Here is a 24,460-nt window from a genome sequence, read left to right on the forward strand (position 1 = left end):
AAAACCGAGGCTTGGTCAAATGCGTCCCGCTTTCAGTTGGTAAGAGCTGATTAGAGGGTTCTAGTGAGGCGTAGACACCACGAATCCATGGCTTCAAGTTGTCAACAAGGAACTGTGCAAGTTGGTGGTGGCTCAATAGTGATGTTGGCTGTTTTTACATGGAATGGACTGGCTCTTTAGGCCCAGCTGAACATGTCATTTACTGGAAATGGCTGTGTCGGCTACTTGGAGACCATCTCCAGCCATTAATGGAGTTCAGGTTCCCAAACAACGATCGAATTTTTATGGATGGCAATGCAACCTGTCACCAGGCCACAAAGTTCGCGAATGACTTGAACATTCTGGACAATTCGAGTGAATGATTTGGCCACCCGTTAAATATTTATAGGACATACTCGAGAGGTCAGTTCGTGTACAAAAGCCCACATAGGCAACTCTTTAACAATTATGGCCGATTATAGAGGCACAATGGCTCAATATTTCCACAGGCGACTACGCCAGGCAAAACGGGGTCATCAAGATGTGATAGAATATTTGTGCAGCTTTCTTTAGACAGTCCTTTATTATACATAGCTGTTGCTTCTGCGAAAAGTTTGAGGTTAGTATTAACATTGTCCTTAAGGTCATGCATATACAACATGAGCAGCAAGGGTTCCAAAACGCTTCCCTGACACACACCTGAAGGTGCTTCTACATCTGTTGATGACTCTCCATCCAAGATAGCATGCAGCGATCTCCCTACCAAAAAAGTTCTCAACCCAATCACAATACTCCACATAATCGAATTTTAGGTAGGCTATAAACGTTGATAAGGTGTTGAGTGAAATGCTTTCCGGAAATGGAGAAATTCTGCGTGTACCTGCGTGCCTTTATCCATGCCTCTCAGTATGTCATGTGACGAACGTGCGAGTTGGGTTTCACATGATGAATGTTTTCGGAATTCGTACTGGTTGGCATTGGCGAGGCCATTCTCTTAGAGATCCTTCATTGTATTTGATCTCTGAATATGTTCTAAGATTTTACACAAATGGATGTCATGGTATAGGAGAGTAGTTTTGTGGATCACTTCTGCTACCCTTCTTCTAGACGGACGTGACCTGTGCTTCCTTCCTACTACTGGGTACGGTTTTTGTTCGAGGAATCTATGGTAGGTTGTGTTTAAAAGAGTGGCTAACTCAGCCACAATTTCACTGTGGAATGTGATTGGAATTCCATCGGACCCTGGAGCTTTGTTTAATTTGAGTGATTTCAGCTGTTTCTCACCACTGATGACACTAAAATCCGTTTTATCCACCTATCAGTGATACAAGAATTGGGGAAATATTCGTGGGTTATCCTCGCAAAAGAACGGAGTTAAGCAGCGTAAATACTTGCCTTTAGTGCGTACTTTGTCCTCGACGTAATAAACCTGGATGGGGCCTTCTATGCACACGATGAACAAGAGATGGGGAGGTAAAATCCCCTGGTCCCAAGCCTCTCAAGGGTTCGAATTCTCCGAGGCGATAAGTTGGCTTATCTCAGACTGCCATGGTAAAATAAATTTTGTACTTCATAACAAAGAAAATAACTTACCCTAGCACCAATCTAGCTCTTTTTTCCATTTCATTTCTTCAGTTTTATGAGTCGTACAGGCCAATTGCATACAGTTGTATTTCGTGTTTAATCTTGAATGCACAGTATTTTCTTTAGACATTGTGAACTAAAACCGCCTTGTGATGGAGTCGAAATCGCACTTTCTTTAAATCCTGCCAAAACATTTCCCCAAGAAATGTACACGGCAACAACTGCGAAACCTGTTTATAATTTGGTAAGTTTGCCAACAAATTTCAAAGACAAGGCACTTCTGACTCCATCACAAGGTGATTTTACTGAAAAACGTGTACCGGTATACAGAAAATATTTAGCCTTCAAGATTAGACATGAAATAAAATATTTCTACTTGTATATAGATGTCCTGGAAGAATCGTAAAACTGAAGAAATGAAATGACATGAAATAGGTACCAGTACGTTGGCCAAGCTGATGCGCGGAATTAAAGAGGTAATGTTGTTCTTTTGTTCATCCGTAGAATAGCCAACTTGCATGGAAGCTCTCACGTTACTTAATGTGACATTATTTGGTCAAAGAGGCTTCAGAGGTTCAACTGAGAAAATTAGATTTCCAAATAGTGGAAATTTCCTCGGAATGCTAAAGGTCTTGAGTCACTATGTTCCGGTTCTTGCAAACCACATTAGCGAGGTCAGAGACCGACAAGCTGGAAAGCGTTTGTAGTGCATTATCCGTCAAGTGATACTCAGAATGAATTTATTTCTAGTTGTGTCCAATACGTCAGGGGTGCCATCTTGGTACCGAGAGAATGTGAGAAGTATTACTGAATTATTATTGATGTACTGATTCAAATCATAGTGAACAAACAACATTCATTTTGCGTTCAAGAACGAAATTGATAAATGTGAAGTAAATGAACGGTTTTTTGAAATCGTAGATTGTAATATGAAAACGGGAGTTGCTATTGAACACTTAAATCGATCAACACTTGTGAAACAAAACACTCAAATCCTATCAGTGAATGCCACGGACGAAGTTATGATAACGAAAATAATACTAGAGGGTCTTACAAAGGAGCTCAGACACGTTTTCTTTAGTGAAATCCTCTTGCAAAACATTCCCTCTGTGCTTGTCAAAGCCTTATGTGGAGTAGGCCTATGTACGTGCAGCTGAGAGCTGTCACGAATAATTCAGCTTTTTTATAACCTGCTTAGTAGCAGTCTACAACGATGGGAAATTCTGAAAGAATGTGTTGGAAGTTCTTTATATTCTATGCCTGATAACTGCTGGAGTACTCTGGTTGACGCTGCAATACCAACTGCAGCTCAACTGGATAAGATTGCCACTGTTGTTGAAATTCTCATTAAATGAAATTTGTCACACGGTGTGTTTTCGATTACGTGATGGCATTCAAGTGTTTAGTCAAGGTACCAATTTAGCTATAGTTATTGGTATCAACTGTCTATAGAAGCAAATTGCTACAAGCTCGAAGTACAACCCTTAATGCTGAGTAAGCCACTTTGGGACTTATTAAATAATTTAAAATATCTTCGCGAAAATTGAGACGCCGTCCTCCGTGGTCTAAAGTTCTTGCAGATGCAGTTAATATAGGTACACACTAAGACGAGCCAGTCATTTCATGATGAAATCAGGAATAAAGTGACATGTGAATTCATAAGGTTTATTCATGATAAATGTATTTTGTATCGTTATTGCCAGTTTATTGTGTAACTTGAAAACCCAATATGAACAGTGATGATTTATGATAAAATATTTGAGTTTTATGAAAATAGTCGAAGATGACTGGCAACCAGGTCACTGAAGCATGTAAGTTGTGTATCAATGGACACCATAATGATATCACAACGGATTTAGAAGAAGAGATTAAATATCTGAAAACAATTTATGCTTCTAACTTTGAATTCATTACTTTGCAACCATTAGAACTCTTGAACAAGATGCACGAGCTTAACAATTTAAGCTTTTTTTGCAAACATACGTAAAGCTATGTGCATTTTTTACGCTCTTCTAGTGGCTGTGGCTGAAGCAGAAAGGTCATTCAGCACTCTGGCTCTCGTTGAAATTTTGCCTCAGATCAACTATGCGGCAACATCTCACAGATTTGACAACCTTGGCAAATGAATATAATTTTACATGGCAACTAGATTTAAGGCTATGATCCAAACACCTCTTAAATGAGATGTTTGCAAAGCGCCTTTGACAGTGTCATAAACAAGTAGCCTTTAATGTGTGGGCACACCAGAGAGCGCATGGAGACAGAACGCCATATCGCGGCGTTATTGGCATCAGATATTTCGTCAATGTAGAAATAAGTATAATACTTAGCCGTTTGTTTTAAAGTGAAGTGACAGTAAATAAAAACAAATTAAAACATAAAATGAAATGGAGCGTACACACATTTTACAGTAATTCATTATTGAGTGGCATATGAATCTGAGTTTGTCAGTCACACTAGTTTTCTACCATGCTGTGTAGGTCATTCTTTACAGACGAATGGAAAAACTAGTAGAAGCCGACCTCGGGGAAGATCAGTTTGGATTCCGTAGAAATACTGGAACACGTGAGGCAATACTGACCTTACGACTTATCTTAGAAGAAAGATTAAGGAAAGGCAAACCTACATTTCTAGCATTTGTAGACTTAGAGAAAGCTTTTGAGAATGTTGACTGGAATACTCTATTTCAAATTCTAAAGGTGGCAGGGGTAAAATACAGGGAGCGAAAGGCTATTTACAATTTGTACAGAAACCAGATGGCAGTTATAAGAGTCGAGGGACATGAAAGGGAAGCAGTGGTTGGGAAGGGAGTAAGACAGGGTTGTAGCCTCTCCCCGATGTTATTCAATCTGTATATTGAGCAAGCAGTAAATGAAACAAAAGAAAAATTTGAAGTAGGTATTAAAATCCATGGAGAAGAAATAAAAACTTTGAGGTTCGCCGATGACATTGTAATTCTGTCAGAGACAGCAAAGGACTTGGAAGAGCAGTTGAACGGAATGGATGGTGTCTTGAAGGGAGGATATAAGATGAACATCAACAAAAGCAAAACGAGGATAATGGAATGTAGTCGAATTAAGTCTGGTGATGCTGAGGGAATTAGATTAGAAAATGAGACACTTAAAGTAGTAAAGGAGTTTTGCTATTTGGGGAGCAAAATAACTGATGATGGTCGAAGTAGAGAGGATATAAAATGTAGACTGGCAATGGCAAGGAAAGTGTTTCTGAAGAAGAAAAATTTGTTAACACCGAGTATAGATTTAAGTGTCAGGAAGTCATTTCTGAAAGTATTTGTGTGGAGTGTAGCCATGTATGGAAGTGAAACATGGACGGTAAATAGTTTAGACAAGAAGAGAATAGAAGCTTTTGAAATGTGGTGCTACAGAAGAATGCTGAAGATTAGATGGGTAGATCACGTAACTAATGAGGAAGTATTGAATAGGATTGGGGAGAAGAGAAGTTTGTGGCACAACTTGACCAGAAGAAGGGATCGGTTGGTAGGACATGTTCTGAGGCATCAAGGGATCACCAATTTAGTATTGGAGGGCAGCGTGGAGGGTAAAAATCGTAGGGGGAGACCAAGAGACGAATACACTAAGCAGATTCAGAAGGATGTAGGTTGCAGTAGGTACTGGGAGATGAAGAAGCTTGCACAGGATAGAGTAGCATGGAGAGCTGCATCAAACCAGTCTCAGGACTGAAGACCACAACAACAACAACAACAACAACGTGTAGGTCATAGTTGACCTATCATCCAGTTCCAGTGGTCTCGGGCTCCTCATAACTGTCTTCCTCACTACTTTTCAAGTCAATTTATTACTAGTCTTTCAGTCTCCTTGTGGCAAATTTTGCCATCATACGTGAATAATTTTGACTATTTATATTTCATGTTTGCCTCACATCTGATCGCATTTTTCAGTGGGGCTTATCGAATTATTAATCATTTATTGGTTGATACTAGGTAGCCTCATAGAATGATTTCAATAGAGTTGCATGCTTTGAGGATAATTTCGTGCTGGCTCTCTAGGGCGGCGGCTAAATAATCCAAACGATTGTTGTGTCGTTATGCAAAGACACTTCAGTTGTCTGTGGATGCTTTACACCTACTTTCGCCGTTTAAAAGAGCCTGAAAAATATTTTTACGATCAGCTAGAAAGAGATGGAGAACATAGTGACCATAATTTCCAGTCTGCAGATCTACATTACGCAGAAAGAAAATGGTCCTACTTCCTATTTATTCGACGGGGTCAGGAACTATGACTATGAATTAAAGTTTGAATTTAACTGACTGAAATATACAGTAAAAGTTCACTTATACAAAATATAAATCTTCATTCTAACTAATATCCCTATCGGAAACAGCACTATTAACAGTTCAGAAGCGACCTCTACTGGAAGTTCCAAGTAAAATGATCTATCGCTGTGACTTCTACTCACCAAATGTTTATTGCTCGCCTTAAAAGTGGCAAATTAATTTCGCCACTTGCCACGCGGTTGTACCAACATTACGGGCGACACACAGACAGTTACTTCCGTGAAATCTAAGCGATCCCGGACGGTATACGTTCCTCGTGAGTTCACTTCCTACTTTTACCGAAAACGCATTCAGGTCTGTTCAGCTCTGACGTCATCCGAGGCATTACACACGCAGGCACTTCACTGACGAACAGACTAGTATCTCGATGCGAAGTGTCTCTTCCAGCTGCGTCTCTGGCAGTATAATACCACATAGATATATGGGTACACCGGACCACCAAACGGAACATCCGCTGTCAACAGCCTTAAGCACAGGTAGCAGCATCTAAATGGCCGTTTTCTCGGACTCGTAATAATTAATATCTTCCTAAATTTTTATATGAACATAGTTAAATTCGCTTTAGTTTGGTATTCTCGGCTCACTCTTGGCGCTGTCGACCTCAGAATATTGAATTTCCTAACGATTTCCGAAGCGGAATGACCCATGCGTGTAGCTCTACTTACCATTCCTCGTTCAGAGTCTGTTAATACCCGCAGCGTGGCCATAATCATGTCGGCAACCATTTCACGTGAATCGCCTGAGTGCAAATTACAAAAAAATGGTTCAAATGGCTTTGAGCACTATGGGGCTTAACATCTGAGGTCATCAGTCCCCTAGAACTACTTAAACCTAACTAACCTAAGGACATCACACACATCCATGCCCGAGGCAGGATTCGAACCTGCGACCGTAGCAGTTTCGCGGTTCCGGACTGAAGCGCTTAGAACCGCACGGCCACCGCGGCCGGCTAATTACAGCTTCGCTTCTTTTTTTTTTTTTTTCTTTATTGAATTTTAATTCCCCCCGAAGGGGGCGGGCTGGCAGCAGCTTAGTATGCCGCTCTTCAGCCTACAGACTTTGTGAGAAAGATCAAGAGAATAAATAATAAAAAAAAAAACAGGCGATAAAATCGGAGACTTAAAGAGTAACATGGCGAAAAGAAATCGTGGAACTTAAAATAAAGAGCAGAGGGATGATGATGCTAATAAAATACATACGAAGCCGACAGGTAAAACAATAGACAGACAATTAAAAGACACGGCGACAGTCTGGATTCTGTTCGCAAAAGACATAAAATTCACACATAGCGACAGCATGGTTTCTGTTCGCAACACGAGAAAGACGAACAACACTGAATAGTCACTGGAACACTGCACTAAAAAGTTGGCAAATGTGACATACCACAGTCGAGAGCAGGTGGGGGGAAACTGGACAGATGATGGGAAAACAAAAAAGGGGGGAAAGGAGAGTAAAAGCGAAGGGGGGAACCGGGAAAGGAGCTGATGGAGGATGGCTCTGAGCACTATGGGACTCAACTGCTGAGGTCAGTAGTCCCCTAGAACTTAGAACTAGTTAAACCTAACTAACCTAAGGACATCACAAACATCCATGCCCGAGGCAGGATTCGAACCTGCGACCGTAGTGGTCTTGCGGTTCCAGACTGCAGCGCCTTTAACCGCACGGCCACTTCGGCCGGCTGATGGAGGATGAGGACCCATAAGAGGGGTGGGGGGCAGACGCGACAGGGAGTGGGGTAGGCAGAGGAGGGGAATACAAAAGGACTTGGGGGGGGGGGAGAAGAGAGGTAGGGAGAGGTTTAGTGGGGAGAAAACAGGACGGAAGAGGGGGAAGAGGGAGCCCAGGGAAAGGACAGAGGAAAGGAGGGGGAGTGAGGATCAGAGTTGATAGGAGGGATAAATGGAGGGAGAGAGGGCATCGTCCGGGAGGAGGAGTTGATGGAAGCCACCTTGGGAAAGGAGAAGTAGGGTGTAGAGATGGAGGGTAGGGGGGACACAACGGTGAAGACGTGGCAGGGGGCGGGGAAGGGAGAGAAGAGGAGCAACCAGGGGGTGAGGGGGTTCAAGACGGCGGGAGGTGTAGAGGATGCGGATATGTTCGAGGAATAGGAGCAGATGGGGGAAAGGAATGAGATCATAGAGGAACTGCGTGGGGGACGGGAGGCGTATACGGAAGGCGAGGTGGAGTGCATGACGCTCAAGGATCTGGAGGGACTTATAGAATTTGGGGGGGGGGGGCAGATATCCAGGCATGACTGGCATACCAGAGGATGGGACGGATTAAGGATTTGTAGGTGTGGAGGATGGTAGAGGGGTGCAACCCCCACGTCCGGCCAGAGAGGAGTTTGAGGAGTCGGTGGCGGTTGTGGGCTTTGGATTGGATGGAGCGGAGATGAGGGATCCAGGTGAGGTGACGGTCAATGGTGAGGCCAAGGTAGGTGAGGGTGGGGGTGAGGCGGACAGGACGTGCGCAGACAGTAAGGGAGAAATCCAGGAGCTGGAAGGAGCGAGTGATACGACCTACGATGATTGCTTGGGTCTTGGAAGGATTTAGTTTCAGGAGCCACTGGTTACACCATGCAGCAAAAAGGTCAAGGTGGTTCTGGAGAAGGCGTTGGGACCGTTGGAGGGTAGGAGCGAGGGCGAGGAATGCGGTGTCATCAGCATATTGCAAGAGGGCAAGAGGTGTACTGGATGGATGGGGGGGGGGGGGGTTGGGGCATATCCGCCGTGTACAGGAGGTAGAGGATAGGGGAGAGGACAGAGCCCTGGGGCACACCGGCAGAGGGGTAGAAGGTACAGCTTGGCCAACGTACCGCCAATTTTTGCATGCGGTACTACCGCCATCTGTATATGTGCATATCGCTATCCTATCATTTCTGTCGCCTCAGTGTATACTCTATCACATGTGGTAACAACAGCAAACACAAACAACCCTGTCGCACTTTTGTGTCCATTTAGTTGTCATAGAAAACTCGAACTCAGATTATTTACACAAATTCCGATGGTATGTAGTTCACAAAGTCATACCTTTCTCTCGTCAGGCAATGTATTTGCACGAGGGATTGCATCTGGCGTTTAAGAATACAGCTACCCATAAACTTAAATACAGGCAGGTCCCCGGACTCGTACACGGTTAGTGAACATTCGCGCGCCGGAGATCAACGCCTCGTGTTTCTGTGTGTGCCGTCGTTTTGTGCTTATGTGGTTCAGTGTTATTCGTTTTGTGCACCTACGTTCACATGTGACAATTTTCGTCTATGTATGTGTCCAAGTGTCTGAACAAATTTTACCTTGGACTCTACGCCCGTGAACGGCTCCATGTATTTTAAAAAGTGTTTGTCTCCGTTTATATGTTCCCCATATGTTTTTTTGTCTAATTGTCTCCACTTGTCGCTTTTGTGTTTCTCTGCGGCCAAAGAGCGGCGTAGTATGCTGCTGCAGGCCTGCCTGTAAACAGGTTTAAAAATAACAATAAAGAAAAAAAAACAAAAAAAAACTTAAATACAAGTTTCATACAGAGAAGCCCAAATCCAGGACCTCAAAACTGCAGAATCAGATAACTGGTAACAGACTCACACCTCATCAAACAAGCATTAAAATTCTTTCAAATTGAACTTAGTGTACGAAACTCATAATTATTTAAGGGATTCTTTTCTTGTCTGTAGGGCATTCAACAGTGAGTCTTTATCTGAGTTACGAATGACTCTCAAGCTGTCCTGACATTCTTCTAAATGATATGCTTAGTTGCCTTTAAACGCTGAAATGATGCCATACGGCATACGATTAGAACGTGGCTTATAATGTTCCTTACAGGGTACACGAAATAATCTTCGCCGTCTAACCGTACTTTAGCGCAGGTTGCTGAAGAAAAGCAAGATTCCCACTGAACCATGGAGGCTCGGTTTGCTGGCCTAACTACCTCTGGCACCAGTATCGATAGTCACCTCCCTTGTGACGTATCTTTGGTTTTCCTGGTTGAGGTGTGGAGGCGGCAATGAGCTTTGAACGTCACGTGACGGGAGGAGGAGGGCTGGAGCACCAGTGCCTGGCGGCAGGGTAGCACAACTATCTGCTAACTTAAAGGGGGTGTGGATTTTCATATTTTACTCCTGCCGCGTTTGTCGTTTTCAGCATACTTAGTTCACCTTAAGTAGTTGTTAGAATACAGTACTCTTCCCAGTGCACTGATTTTTCTTTATTTTCAGGAGGTTCGCCTGCGCCATGAGATCCAGAGCTTGTGCCGGGATTTCCCACCTCAAACGCGGATATCTTCTCTACGAACTGCGAATTCGTGGGCTTCCCGTAAATGGAAGTGTACCCGAGTTAGCAACCCGGCTGCGTGCTGCGGTTAGTTGCCCCCTTTCTCTCTCGGCAGACACCTTTGGCGAAGTAGGTGACTTTCTCTCCAATATTTCCGCTGCGTTGGAGGAACTGTGCCGTAATATTTCATTTCTTGAGGCGAGTCAGCCCACCTCAAAACAAGTGTGTCGGCTGCAAGCACATTTAGCTCACCTGGGGAACCGTCTAACCGATCTTGGATTCATAGATCTTAAAGATTCCGATAGACAGCTTCGGCTGCAGTTATCTGACAAAGTCAGTGCGTTGCAATTCAGGGTAGTGTCCTCGAGCTTAGAGGGGGGCGGTTCATATCCTGAGCAGGAATCTTCACTGAATGATCAGCCGGTCAGTGATGGAGATTCTGAAGATCGAGGAAGCAGTAGTTTCTTGAGTTATTTTGGTAAACTTCCAAAACCCATAATGTGTCTCGTTAGTGGGATTTCGGAATTGGCAGTCGAGAGATTACTTCAGATCCAGCATGTCATTTGGTTGCTGGTACGTTTTAAGGTTCATACTGATGCATTACGCATGCCTCATTCTGTGATTTTGTCCCTGTTATATCCTTTAACGAGGATTTTTTTGAGTATTGTAGCCTCTGAAGTCTTGCAGTAACAGGGCACCTTACAGCAATTAAGGAAGCAGATTCTAAATAGAAAATTATCTGCACCTAAGGAGCGCGAGTTTTATTGGATGGTGCAGGGTTATGGAGAAACGTTACTTTGAACGTGTGCGTACGGCAGTGTCAGCTCTCGATGCGCGCGTGACAGGCGGAGAGCGTTTCCCATATATTAGATGGGATGCGGCCTCAGGATCGCTCTCGCTTGAACTTTTCCCACCAGCCTAGGACTTTTGATCAGTTTCGAGAGTTGATAAACTCTACAGAAGCACTTTCGGTTTTAGACGAACAACGCGAGAGGGAGGTTGGAACGCGGATGTTGCCCTTGAGAAATGAACCCCCTGTGGCGCGAGTGATAAATCGTGTTTCTGATTACAGACGGTGTTATCGTTGTGGAGCACCAGATCATTTTGTGCGTGAGTGCCTGTTAAGAGAAATCCTAGACCTGCCAGTTGACGCCAGAAGAGGCGGGGTCACGAGCGCCTGGGCACCTGGCCTTGATGTAAGACTATAAGTGTTCCTAAGTATGCGACTTCCGTATGTATGTGCCAGAGTCGGACAAGAACCTGTGTGTGCACTCCTTGATTCGGGCAGTTCGGTACCATTGTTAAACTACCAGTGTTATTTGTAATTCCGCCATTTGTGTAAATTCTCTTCCCCGCGTCCTGTCATTCAGTGACGTCGTGTAGCCGATGGGAGGGAGTTGCCTCTAGTGGACAAGGTGCGGGGCAGCTTGTCTGTCGGGAATTTTTCTTGGTTGGTTCCTCTGGTTTTAGTAAAGTATCTTAAATTACCTTTATTATTAGGTTGTGATTTCATACAGCGCTCTGGTCTGGTCCCTGACTATGGGAGTGGTGCTATTTTCTTTAAATTTTCGCCAGCTCAAAAGATCTCCCTTTGTTCTTGTCATCACCCCTCGTGGATTAATTTAGTTAGTAGCGACATCACTGGGTTTGAGTTGAATCATCTACCGCTTAATCAGGCAAGGCAGGTAGTTGAGCTGTTACGAGAATATTCTGACATGTTGTCCGATAAACACCATCCGCTTAGTCGACGATGTACTAGTCCATCAGTCTCCTCACAGATTGTCGCCTCCTAAGATGAGGATCCTGAGGAAAAAGGCTGAAGGTATGTTACAGGACGGGATGATCAGGCCGTCTACTTCCCCCTATGCTTATCCCATATTTCTCGTTCCTAAGGATCAGGGGTAGGATTTTCGAACGGTAATTGACTATTGCCTTCTCTATATGAAGGTTATTATGGAATCAGTCCCATTACATGAGCTCCATAACTGTTTGACTTGGCTTTACAGTGCAACATATTTTACGGTTCTGAATCTCTATCAGGCCTATTACCAGATTCCCCCAGCGGAACAACCCAAGCCCGTGACAGCCTTTTGCACCGATTGGAACTCTTTGAGTACAACCGGGTTCTCTTTGGTCTGGCTACTGGCGCTGCTAGTTTATCCTGTTTAATACATGCGGTTTTGGGATACTTGAAGTTTGTGTGCGTGTATAATTATTTGGACGATGATGTAGTTTACAATTGTTCGTTTACTGAGCACCTCTCCCACCATGGACAAATTTTGTCTACCTTGGTGTTTGCAGCCGCGACTTCTGGGCCGCGACCTTGGTCTAAGTTATTGCTGCGGGAGCGCTTTGCCACGTCGTCTGTCATACCTAGCAAAAGTTGTATAGTAGTCTTGTTCCTTGGAGCTATACCTGGGTTGAGCGACTGCCGCCAGGATTGTAGGCTGTGGAGTTTAGGGATTAACTCATGAACTCTTGTAAATTATAACCAAGCTGTCAACCCTCTTACTGTTCATAAAAGAAAAGTTTTCAAATTCTCTACTAAACTGTTCATCATAAAATCGGCTGTGCTCTGTACTTGGTAAATGTAGTTTCCCTTTAGTGAACGATTAAAGTTTCATTCTTACTGTCCATAAACTCAGATGCCTTGTGTTTATTGAATACTGTTTCCTTTTGATTACATTGCTAAAGTTAAGTACAGTAGTTGGTCACTTTTGTGTCACTATAATTCTGATGGTTTTCATTATCTATTAATCCGGAATTTAATTCAAAAATGTTCAAATGTTTGTGAAATCTTATGGGACTTAACTGCTAAGGTCATCAGTCCATGACTGCAGCGGCTGAGACCGCTCGGCTAATCCCGAGCCGCCGGGATTTAATTGATAAGTATGTTTTTCTTAAATAAATGTTAATTTGGTGAAAACGACGAACTATCTGATTGGCCTCGCTTCCGCGTGTTGATGTTTGATCCTTTCCTATCCTGAACCTGTTATCTGGGCTTCACCCACCGACAGCAAAAATGGCAGATCATTCCTGTTTTCAAGAAGTGTCGTAGAACAGATGCGCATAATTATAGAACTATATCGCTGATGTCAGTTTCTTGTATAATGAATATTTTGAGGACGAAAATTTCCTCTCTAAACGAACAGAGCTGAACACACCACCCTTAACGGAACACAGTCGAGAGACGTAAATGTAGTTTCACTAGCACGCCAAGGCTGGGGTACTAGAAGCTTCATGAGGCTGTCTGCAGACGATGCAGCTGTCAATAGGAAGGTAGCAACGCCAGAGAGGGAGGGAGAAAGAGACAGACAGACAGACAGAGAGAGAAAAGATTCAAGAAAGAGGGTTGCGTTGCCTCACGGGGTCATTTATTCGAAGCGAGAGTGATACGGAGTTACTCAATACACTCCAGTGAGAGGCGCTATAAGAGGGCCGTTGTCATCGAGAGATTTACTGTTGAAACATCGAGAGAGTACGTTTCGTGTAAAGTTGAGTAATACATCACTTCCTCCCACTTACGAGGACGTGTTCGAAATGATGCCTTCGACTTTTTATGTGAAAACTCCTTTTTTTTGGGCCATCAGTCTATCAGTCTTCTGACTGGTTTGATGCGACACCGCCAGGCATTTCTCACTTGTGCCAACCTCTTCATCGCAGAGTAGCACATTCAACCTACGTCCTTAATTATTTGCTCGATGTATTCCAATATCTGTCTTCTTCTACAGTTTTTGCCCTCTACAGCTCCCTGTAGTACCATGGAAGTCATTCCCTCATGTCTTAACAGATGTCCTATCATCCTGTCTCTTCTCCTTGTCAGTGTTTTCCACATATTCCTCTCCTCACCGATTCTGAGCATAACCTCCTCATTCCTTACCTTATCAGTCCACGTAATTTTCAATAATCGCCTGTAGCACCACATCGAAAATGCTTCGATTCTTTTCTGTTCCGGTTTTCCCACAGTCCATGTTTCACTACCATACAGTGCTGGGCTCCAGACGTACATTCTCAGAAATTTCTTCCTCAAATTAATGTCTATGTTTGATGCTAGCAGAGTACTCTTAGCCAGAAATGCCCTTTGTTTCAGGGCTACTCTTCTTTCGATGTCCTTGCTCCGTCCGTCATTGGTTATTTTGCTGTCGAGGTACCAGAGTTCCTTAACTTCATCTACTTCGTGACCATCAATCCTGATGGTAAGTTTCTCACTGTTCTCATTTCTGCTACTTCTCATTACTTTCGTGTTTCTTCGATTTACTCTCAGTCCATATTCTGTATTCATTAGATTGTTCATTCCATTCAGCATATCCTGTAATTCTTCTTCACTTTCACTCAGGATAGTAACGTCATCAGCGAATCGTATCATTGACATCCTTTCACCTTGGATTTTAATTCCACTCCTGAAGCTTTGTTTTATTTCCATAATTGCTTCTTCGATGTGTAGATTGAACAGTAAGGGTGAAAGACTACATCCCTGTCTTACACCCTTTTTATTCCGAGCGCTTCATTCTTGGTCGTCCACTCTTATTATTCCCTCTTGGCTTTTATACATATTTTATATTACCTATCTCACCCTATAGCTCACCCCAATTTTTCTCAGAATTTCGAACATCTTTCATTATTTTACGTTGTCGAACGCTTTTTCCAGGTCGACAAATCCTATGACCGTGTCTTGATTTTTCCACAGTCTTGCTTCCTTTATCAACTGCAACGTCATAATTGCCTCTCTGGTGCCTTTACCTTTTCTAAAGCCAAACTGATTGTCATCTAGCACATCCTCAATTTTCTTTTCCATTCTTAAAGCTTTGTAAATAAAACAAATGTTATTGACATTCTACATCTTTATTCTTGACGTCTACAAATTTGCGCCATCTTACAGAGGGCTCCGAATTGTATCGTATAACATGGCATTGTGTAACGTAATTACACTGAAGACCCAAAGAAACTGGTACATCTGCCTAATATCGCGTGGGGCCCCGCGACCACGCAGAAGTGCCGCAACACGACATAGCATGGATTCTACTAATGTCTGAAGTAGTGCTGGAGGGAACTGACACCATGAATACTGCAGGGCTGTCCATAAATCCGTAAGAGTACGAGGGGGTGGTGATACTTTCTGAACAACACGTTGCAAGGCATCCCACATATGCTTAATAATGTTCATGTCTGGGAGTTTGGTAGCCAGCTGAAGTGTTTAAACTCAGAAGAGTGTTCCTGAAGTCAATCTGTAGCAATTCTGGACGTGTGGGATGTCGCATTGTCCTGCTGGAATTACCCAAGTCCGACGGAATGCACAATGGACATGAATGGATGCAGGTGAAGAGACAGGATGCTTACTCACGTGTCACCTGTCAGAAAGGTATCTAGAAGTTTCAGGGATCCCATATCACTCCAGCTGTACACGCCCCACACCATTACAGAGACTGCACCAGCTTGAACAGTCCACTGCTGACATGCAGGGCATGGATTCATGAGGTTGTCTCCATACCCGTACACGTCCATCCGCTCGATACAATTTGAAACGAGACTCGTCCGACCAGCCAACATGTTTCCAGTCATCAACAATCCAATGTCGGTGTTGACGGGCCAGGCGAGGCGTAAAGCCTTGGCCGCGCAGTCGTCAAGGATACACGAGTGGGCCTTCGGCTCCGAAAGCGCATATCGATGATGTTTTGTTGAATGGTTCGCACGCTGACACGTGTTAATGACCCAGCACTGAAATCTGCAGCAATTTGCGGAAGGGTTGTTGCACTTCAGTCTCGTTAAACGATTCTCTTCAATTGTCGTTGGTCCCGTTTTGTAGGAGCTTTTTTCCGACCTCAGTGACGTCGAAGATTTGATGTTTTACCGGATTCCTGATATTCACGGTACACTCGTGAAATGGTCGTACGGGAAAAGCCCCAATTCATCGCTATCTCGGAGATGCTGTGTCTCATCACTTGTGCGCCGACTATAACACCACGTTCAAACTCACTTAAATCTTGATAACCTGCCATTGTAGCAGCAGTAACCGATCTAACAATTGCACCAGACACTTGTTGTCTTATATAGGCGTTGCCGACCGCAGCGCCATATTCTGACTGTTTACACATCTCTATATTTGAATACGCATGCCCGTACCAGTTTCTCTGGTTTCTCTGCCGCTTCAGTGTACGTCGGCACGTCAGAAACAGCGGTCTGTAATCGAGTTTCTAACTGTAGAAGTGCTCGTCCACATATGGGGTACTCTTTCCTTCATTATAACAGTCCCAGACCATACACGAGCGCTGCGATATCTGCTGCCTTTCGACGCCTGTCGTCGATTATCCTCCATGCAGTCCCGACTTGGCCCCATCTGATTTTCATCTGTTCCCAATACTTAAAGAACACCTTCGAGGACTTCACTTTTGATAGTGATGAAGACTTGCAAGCATAGACGAAATTGTGCATCTGTCAACAAAGTCAAACAATGAAGATATCAACAAACTGGTCTCTCGTTGGGAGAAATGTTTTCGTCGCAAGGGTGACTACGTTGAGAAATAATTATGTAGACATGAAGAATGAAGTTGTAGAATGTTAATAAAGTTGGTTTATTTAAAAAAGGTTTAAGAGTTTTCACATACAAACTTCGGGTGCATCACTTTCCAACACACCCTCGTACATCTCGCGAAACGACAATTAGAAAATCAGAGAAATTAGAGCTCATACGGAGGTTTACCGAGAATCATTCTTCTCTCACACCATTCGCTAATGGAATAGGAAAGGGAGGATTAGTTATGGTACCATAAGTGCCCTCCGCTACACACCATAAGTGTACATGTAGATGTGACATTGGATGACGGACATAAAATTACAGTCAACGACACTTCTGTCCATCACGAAGACTAACGGTTTCTGGGTTAACGTAATTAAAGAATCTATAGAGATCAAAATGTCTTATGACACCACCTGTAATCTCTACAGCTTGCAGCTGAGCACAGCAGGGAATCTAGTTATCACAAGGTTAAAGAAGACGTGGCAGACACGGAACAAAAACATTTCCGTATACGACGAAGAACTGAGCACCAGTGACGTCAGAATCAGCAACACGCCTATTTAAGGACGAGGGCTGCAATCGCACGGCTGTCATTTGTCTCCTGATAACGGTCCAGGAGCACTCGGCCGAAAGGTTGCGGATGTACAGGGTGGATATAATTAAACTTTCGCTACCTGGGAGCGTCCTCAATAAGAAACGAGTGATTGTAGCACAATGAAATTTTCTGCAAATCTTTGTAAGGACTTGCGGAAGAGGAGTAAAAAATAAACCATTGAAGTAAACACATTTTAATTTCCATATGAGAGTGTAACGTTTGTTAATTGTGTACAATATTTACGTTGCAGGCTACAAACGTTGTGGCGACCATTTGCATCCACGACAGCCTGGAACAGCACTACGGATATGATTTCACAATTGTTCGCAGCACGTTTCAAATAGTGGGCCATTCAATGCTCGGCTGTCGTGACACAGCTCCCGCACTGCTTGAAGATGCCACATTGCGTCCAGCATTTTCATCAGTGACAACATTTTCTTCAACAATATGTGCCGCAACTGGCCGTCGGCCTCTCCCAGGAGCAATTACTAAATAACCAGCTAAATTGAACTTGCAAATTATGTTCTTCAACCCCGGTGCGGAAAGAGGACCGCTCCGTATCCTACAATGCGTTGATTCTCCTGAAGAGCAGTCGCACTATTGTTGTTATTTTGAAAAACAGGTTTAAGGATAAAGCCCTGCTCTCCTGGTTCTCACCCATGTTGACTGTCCGCAACTGTAATTGATGCCTGTGTTTCAAATTAACACTACGAACAAAGCAAATACTGAAGTGCGTAGTATGAACATCATCCTTATGAAGTTGTGTACCCATACCGTAAATAGTTTTCCATCTACACTGGCTCATGTAGGGAAAGTTTAATTATTATCAACCTGTATTTGTTAGGCAAGTAGCGTGGAAAATACTAAATCGCGTAAAGAAGAAATAAAGTGAAAGGAGAAGATATATGTACAGTGTCAGTATTGGATAGTGTCTGTAAAGTTCCATACTATGTTCCTTCGGACATGCATACACGTTTAAAGGAACTGACACTGCCGCCGATTTATAGATGTATTACATCAGGAAAAGTACCCAAAAACTGCAAGTACGGAACTACCATAGCTATACAATCTACAGGAAACCTATGAAAATTTGTGCTACAGCTTTACTCGAACCCGGATTTTCCGATTTATGCCAAAGCCAAAGACAAAGACAAGGCAACCTAACGAGAAAACTAAGTAAGTCTCTCTCTGTGTGTGAATCACACCATTGTGTGAGCACTATGGCCAGCAGACACATGGAAGTTTGGATCTGTCTGTGAAGTGTGCTCGGATAGTCAAAGTCACTGGCCTAAAACATGAACAGGTTCGAGTCCCGATCAGGCACAAATTTTCGCCTGTTCCCAGTGAAATGTGTAGCTATGGTGATCCCGTATTCGCAATTTGCGAATACGTTTCCTAAAAAGAAAAATATAAGTGGCGATACACAAATGTTAGATTTTATGCTTCTTCATCGTGAGGGTCTTATGTGTCCAGTACTAGCTCAGTGCAGAAGAGTGGTAGCTGTGATCTGCCAGGATCTAATGAATAAACCATTTCAGTATTCACCTGCAGGAATTTAAGAAAACGATTACTTCGATGTTTTTCGTGTATAATTGTTCCTTACAGCTTACATGACACAATTTTCAAACCAGATAGATATTTTTCACAAACGTCATTGAAATTTTCTTGCAAATATGATTGAGTTGCATTGAGTTTACTGCAGAAGAAAACGCTAGGGAGACATCGAAGGTGGGTACAGCTACTAAGCTTAACACGTCGTAAATGTACCCAAAAACATCTTTTACGATCACTTCATGTCACTGTACGAATATGTCCACAGCAACGCTTTTCGCAGGGCTGAGATTCGTCTGAAACGACGACGTGATAGTTGTCGTTGGGCTCAACACTGTCGGCGAGCTTCCCTGTGCAGCCACATCAAGGGAACCCGCAGCAGTGATTACTGTGCTGACAGTCGTCCCACTGCCCGTGTGGATACTGGTCTTCCAGCACGTAAGCCAATTTCCTAACTCAAGGCGTTTGACATATCTGTACGACCCCCCACCCCCCTCCGCCAGACAAATTGTGTGTCTGTCCTCTCAGGCGCTAGTTTAGTGGGGGCAATGAGATCCTACCGTTAAGATCCTGTATTGCATGGTCTTGTTGAAACCATCAGTTCTATAGTCACGGAATCCTGACCATCACGAGAAGCAACATTGTGGAATTATGAACTGCAATCTTGGTAGGCCACGAATTCCGAAACATGCTGATGGACGTTATCCTTCTTACATGAGGCATGACACTGTCTTTTCAAAACAACATTAAAATGCGGTTTCTGAACAATAAATCCGTAGCACACTGGACTCGCATTCGGGAGGACGACGGTTCAATCCCGTCTCCAGCCATCCTGATTTAGGTTTTCCGTGATTTCCCTAAATCGTTTCAGGCAAATGCCAGGATGTTTCCTTTGAAAGGGCACGGCCGATTTCCTTCTCCATCCTTCCCTAATCTGAGCTTGCGCTCCGTCTCTAATGACCTCGTTGTCGACGGGACGTTAAAACACACTAACCTAACCTAACCCAATAAATCCGTTTCGTAATCTTCCCTTATACACAGAATGTAGATGCCATTAACCCTATCCACTATGTGCTGTTGCACTGTATGCTAGTCATTTGCACAGCAAAGCACAGTAGCATGCCTCATGCCAAGTTTTATGATTATTCCAAGCCGCCTTTATGGTGTTGCAATTCTATTGGCCGGTAGTGTACATAAAGGGTGTCCCGGAAATGCTGCGGCAAACTTCGAGGGTGGTAGAGGGTGTCTCGAGGAACACATAGAGGATGGGAACCTGTATCTGGAAATGTCATCCAACTACGGTAAAGAGCGTTGAAATTACTGGCGCGGCGCGTGCTCCTTGGCCACCACTTCGGCAGTATACGTGACTATGTACGTTGACGGACCGTAGGTGGAATTCTTCGGAACTTGACTGATTGCCACGATCGCCAGTGGAGAAGGTGGAGGGTTGGTGCTGCTTAGAAAGGCGTTGTCTCCTATGAATGCGACGTTTCTGTTGCCTCGGTGGAAGACGGTTTTGGGTACGGATTTCTATCTGCTGTTAATTTTTCTCCTGGAACCCTCTAAAATCCTCAGTCTTTTTAGGTTTACAGGAGAAAAATAAAATGCAAAGCAAATCTGTGTCCGTAACCTTCATCCACCAAGATAACAGAGGATCACATACACAGGAGACGAAGCCTACGTAAGCAGCAGCTACCTCCAACTTCTCCACTAGTGAACGTGGCAATCCGTCGTGATCATTCAATGACAAAAACAACATTGCGAGACGTTCCGCCGGCCGGAGTGGCCGAGCGGTTCTAGGCGCTACAGTCTGGAGCCGCGCGACCACTACGGTCGCAGGTTCGAATCCTGCCTCGGGCATGGATGTGTGTGATGTCCTTAGGTCAGTTAGGTTTAAGTAGTTCTAAGTTCTAGGGGACTGATGACCTCAGAAGTTAAGTCCCATAGTGCTCAGAGCCATTTGAACCATTTTCTTTTTTAGACGTTCCACCTACGGTCCGTCAGCGTACAAGCTCGCGTTTGCTGCCGAAGGGCCGCCCTAGTGACAGACGTCGGCGCATATAACTTCAACACTCTGTAGCGTCGTTAGATGACGTTTCCGGACATGGGTTCCTATCGTCGACTTGTTCTTCAACACACGCTCTACAGCCGCTTCATATTCGCCCCAACGTTTCTGGGACACCCTGCATACATAAGCCGACTTCAGGATCTTTGCAACCGAGTGAGGTGGCGTAGTGGTTAACACACTGGACCAACATTCTGGAGGACGACGGTTCAATCCCGCGTCCGGCCATCCTGATTTAGGTTTTCCGTGATTTCCCTAAATCGCTTCAGGCAAATGACGGGATGGTTCCTTTGAAAGGGCACGGCCGACTTCCTTCCCCATCCTACCCGAATCCGATGAGACGGATGACCTCGCAGTTTGGTCTCCTCCCTCAAATCAACCCAACCCAAGATCTTTACATTCAGCCTTAAGGGTATGTAAGAATGTTAGGACTCTACTATCATTAATGACATTGACGCGTAGTGTAAAGAAACCAATTAAACTTTGGAATTTTGAAGCTCTTGATGTTTATGGCTAACTGGAGGACAACCGACTAGAAATCAGCGAGAACAGCTGACGTGAAGAAATTATATCTTTAGGAATTCATGTTCATCACCACTCCAAATAATAACGAATTTTCAGCAGACAGAGCCCTATGAATGAACTGAGTTGAGAAAACACAACTGTCGCAACCTTTCTAATATCTATAATGATTTTCCTTCTGAATGAAAGAAAGACTGGGTTTGACAGGCTCGACAGTCTTTTTCTCTATTCCGGTGTATTTCGCTCTCGGTTTGTAATAGACATATTACGTACCCAAAATTAAACATGATTGCATAATCTCAGTCCAATAACAACCGTGTTCATAACTTTCAGTGAAAAAATGAAGCCGTGCTGATGTCTGCATCACAATGAACAGGTTTGTGAATGCGCTATATGAGCATAATCCAGTCTGTAAGGAATAACTGTTTAAAAATGACATACATAACCTGTGGCAGATTTACGCACGGTGCCCAATCGCTGTTAAAAGAAGACGCAGCAAATATAGCAAAGGGAAGAAAATTAGAGGGTTAGGAAGACGTACATTGTGGGATGCGGACGACAGAAATAAAGAACGACAGACAGTGCACTTAAGTAGCTCTTGGCTGTCACAGAGTGAGTTCGAGTTCCAGTAGCAGTCTGGAAGGCTACTTACCCTGGCGAGGTCATCGGCGTACCACTGTTGAGCGTGGCCCTCGTCGCCCGGGTCCAGCTTGAAGTTCCAGAGGCCGTCCAGAGACCTCACCTCCCTGGACTCGGACTCCCTGGGATACAGGATACCGGCGTCCACGAGCGGCACCGCTGCCACTGCAGCCGACAGCAGCACGCAGAACCTCCACAACCTCATCATGGCAGTCTGTCAACTAGATGGTCGACGCGATTACAGAAGGAGCATTCCTCAAGCTAATTTACAGAATTTTATGGACTATAAGAAGTATTTTTTTCTTAAAAAAAAAATGCCTCCAAGATTCAGGTGCGTCGTATACTCGAAATTAATACAAGAGTAATCCGAAAACTAAGGCCTCCGATTTTTTTTATAAGTGCCGAACTCTGTTTATGTGGCAGTTGGTCACACTGTTATGAAGAGTGTTTCACGCGCTGTGTGTAAACATGCACACGCCGCGCTGAGGCGCTCAGTCTTGGTTGGCTTGGAGCTGAGAATGGAGCTCCCGTTGGATGTTACCACCAAGTGCGAATTGCGCGCAGTTATTCGGTTTTTGAACGCAAAGGGCACTGCGCCGATTGAAATCCATCGCCAATTGGCGGAAGTGTATGGTGAGTCGTGCATGGATGTCAAAAATGTTCGTAGAGAGTTTGCAGCTGGTCGAACCGAAATTCACGACGAACAAAGGAGCGGGAGACCGTCAATTTCTGAGGAGACAGTGTTGAAGGTTGTGCAAAGCATGCGTGAAGATCGGCGGATCAGCCTGGATGATCTATGCACGTTGGTTCCTGTGGTTTCCCAAAGCACTGCTCACAGAATTTTAACGGAAACATTGAACTACCGGAAGGTGTGCTCAAGATGGGTGCCACGCATGCTGACTGAGGACCACGTGCGGCAACGAGTTGATGCTTTCCGTGCATTTCTTCACCGCCTTGCAGCCGAACAGGAGAGCTTTCTGGACTCAATTGTCACGGGTGACGAAACTTGGGCATACCACTTTACACTAGAGACCAAGCAACAACCATGCCAGTGACGGCATCCTTTTCGCCAAAGCCGCGGAAATTCAAACAAACACAGTCTGTCGGTAAAGTCATGACAACCGTTTTTTGGGATCGTAGAGAGGTATTGTTGGTCGACTTTATGCCCACTGGGACCACAATTAACGCTGACGGGTACTGTGAGACTCTGAAAAAACTCAAAAAAGCAATTCAGAACCGGAAGTAGAGGAATGTTGAGCCAGGTCGTACACATTCTCCATGACAACACTGGCCCACACATCGTTCGGCAAACCGTTGCTCTCCTGCAACAATTTCAGTGGAACATAATCACCCACCCACCCCATAGTCCTGACTTGGCGCCCAGTGACTATCACCTGTTCCCTAAGTTAAAAGAACATTTGGCCGGAAAGCGATTCAGCTCCGACGACGAGGTGAAAGAAGAGGTTCATAAGTTTCTGAACAGCATGGCGGAGAGCTGCTATGACATGGGCGTACAAAAACTGCCACAACGTCTACAAAAATGCGTCTGCAGAAACGGTTATTATGTCGAAAAATAGCTAAATATTCAAGCTGTAAACTGATGTAAACCATTGTAGAAATAAACAGGTCTATGTACTTATTTAAAAAAATAGGAGACCTTCCTTTCGGGATTAACCTCGTATAAAAATGTCAGCGTCTGATTTAAAATTCCCGCCAGTCTTAAAAATGGCCACACATTCGATGCTGTGGAAAACAGTCATTGTCTATAGTGAGAGAAGACATTATTGTTAAACCTTTCAAGAAGTGCGGCATAAGCGACGCTTCCGATGACGATGAAGAGGAAGAAGAAGAAGAAAGTTCAGATAACGATTTTCAGAGATTTTAAAGGTCAGTTCGGTGTTACAAATTAAGAATTTTCTTATTATGGCTTTGCAGTTTAATAATAAAAATGTTATTTTTTTAAGACACTGCTTAAAAATTAAGGTGCATCTTATAGTCCGTAAAATACGGTGGCAATATGACTTTGAAGCAAAGCAAAGTTCGGTGCTCTGGCCTACGTGGGTAAATCGGCACTGACCGACCGCCGTGTTATCCTCTACAAATTGCGTATTCTGGTGCGCTATGGAGGGGCATTTGATCACCACACCGCTCTCTCGATTGTTGTCGGCTTTCTTCTCACTCAAGTATCTCCCAATTGGCATCACGAGGCTGTGTGCACCACTTTCCAGCCTCCCGCCAAGGAAAAATCTCTAGCAGTACTGAGAATCGAACCCAGATTCTCCACGGAGCAGTCAGACACGCTCACCATTTGGCCACAGAAGCGGTCATGGCACGTAAGAGTCCATGTTACTACGATATCTATATGAATAAAAATGTAAATGTTCGTTAGCTGAAAATCTTAACTTTCCGGATGTTCTTCACCGGTTGCTTTGAA

The 24,460-nt window shown here is 44.1% G+C and overlaps 1 protein-coding gene across 1 annotated transcript in view; it reads right to left on the reverse strand.

Moving 5' to 3' along the window:
* The window catches only part of LOC126110888 (beta-glucuronidase-like), a 138,044-nt gene extending 115,813 nt beyond the window's left edge, over positions 1-22,231 (reverse strand). Inside the window, exon 1 of the mRNA XM_049915002.1 lies at positions 22,040-22,231. Coding sequence (XP_049770959.1) covers positions 22,040-22,231 — 192 coding nt within the window. The remainder of the gene's footprint in view (positions 1-22,039) is intronic.
* Positions 22,232-24,460: the final 2,229 nt, after the last annotated feature.

This window comes from Schistocerca cancellata, chromosome 1 (genome assembly GCF_023864275.1).
Source record: "Schistocerca cancellata isolate TAMUIC-IGC-003103 chromosome 1, iqSchCanc2.1, whole genome shotgun sequence".
NCBI lineage: Eukaryota > Metazoa > Arthropoda > Insecta > Orthoptera > Acrididae > Schistocerca > Schistocerca cancellata.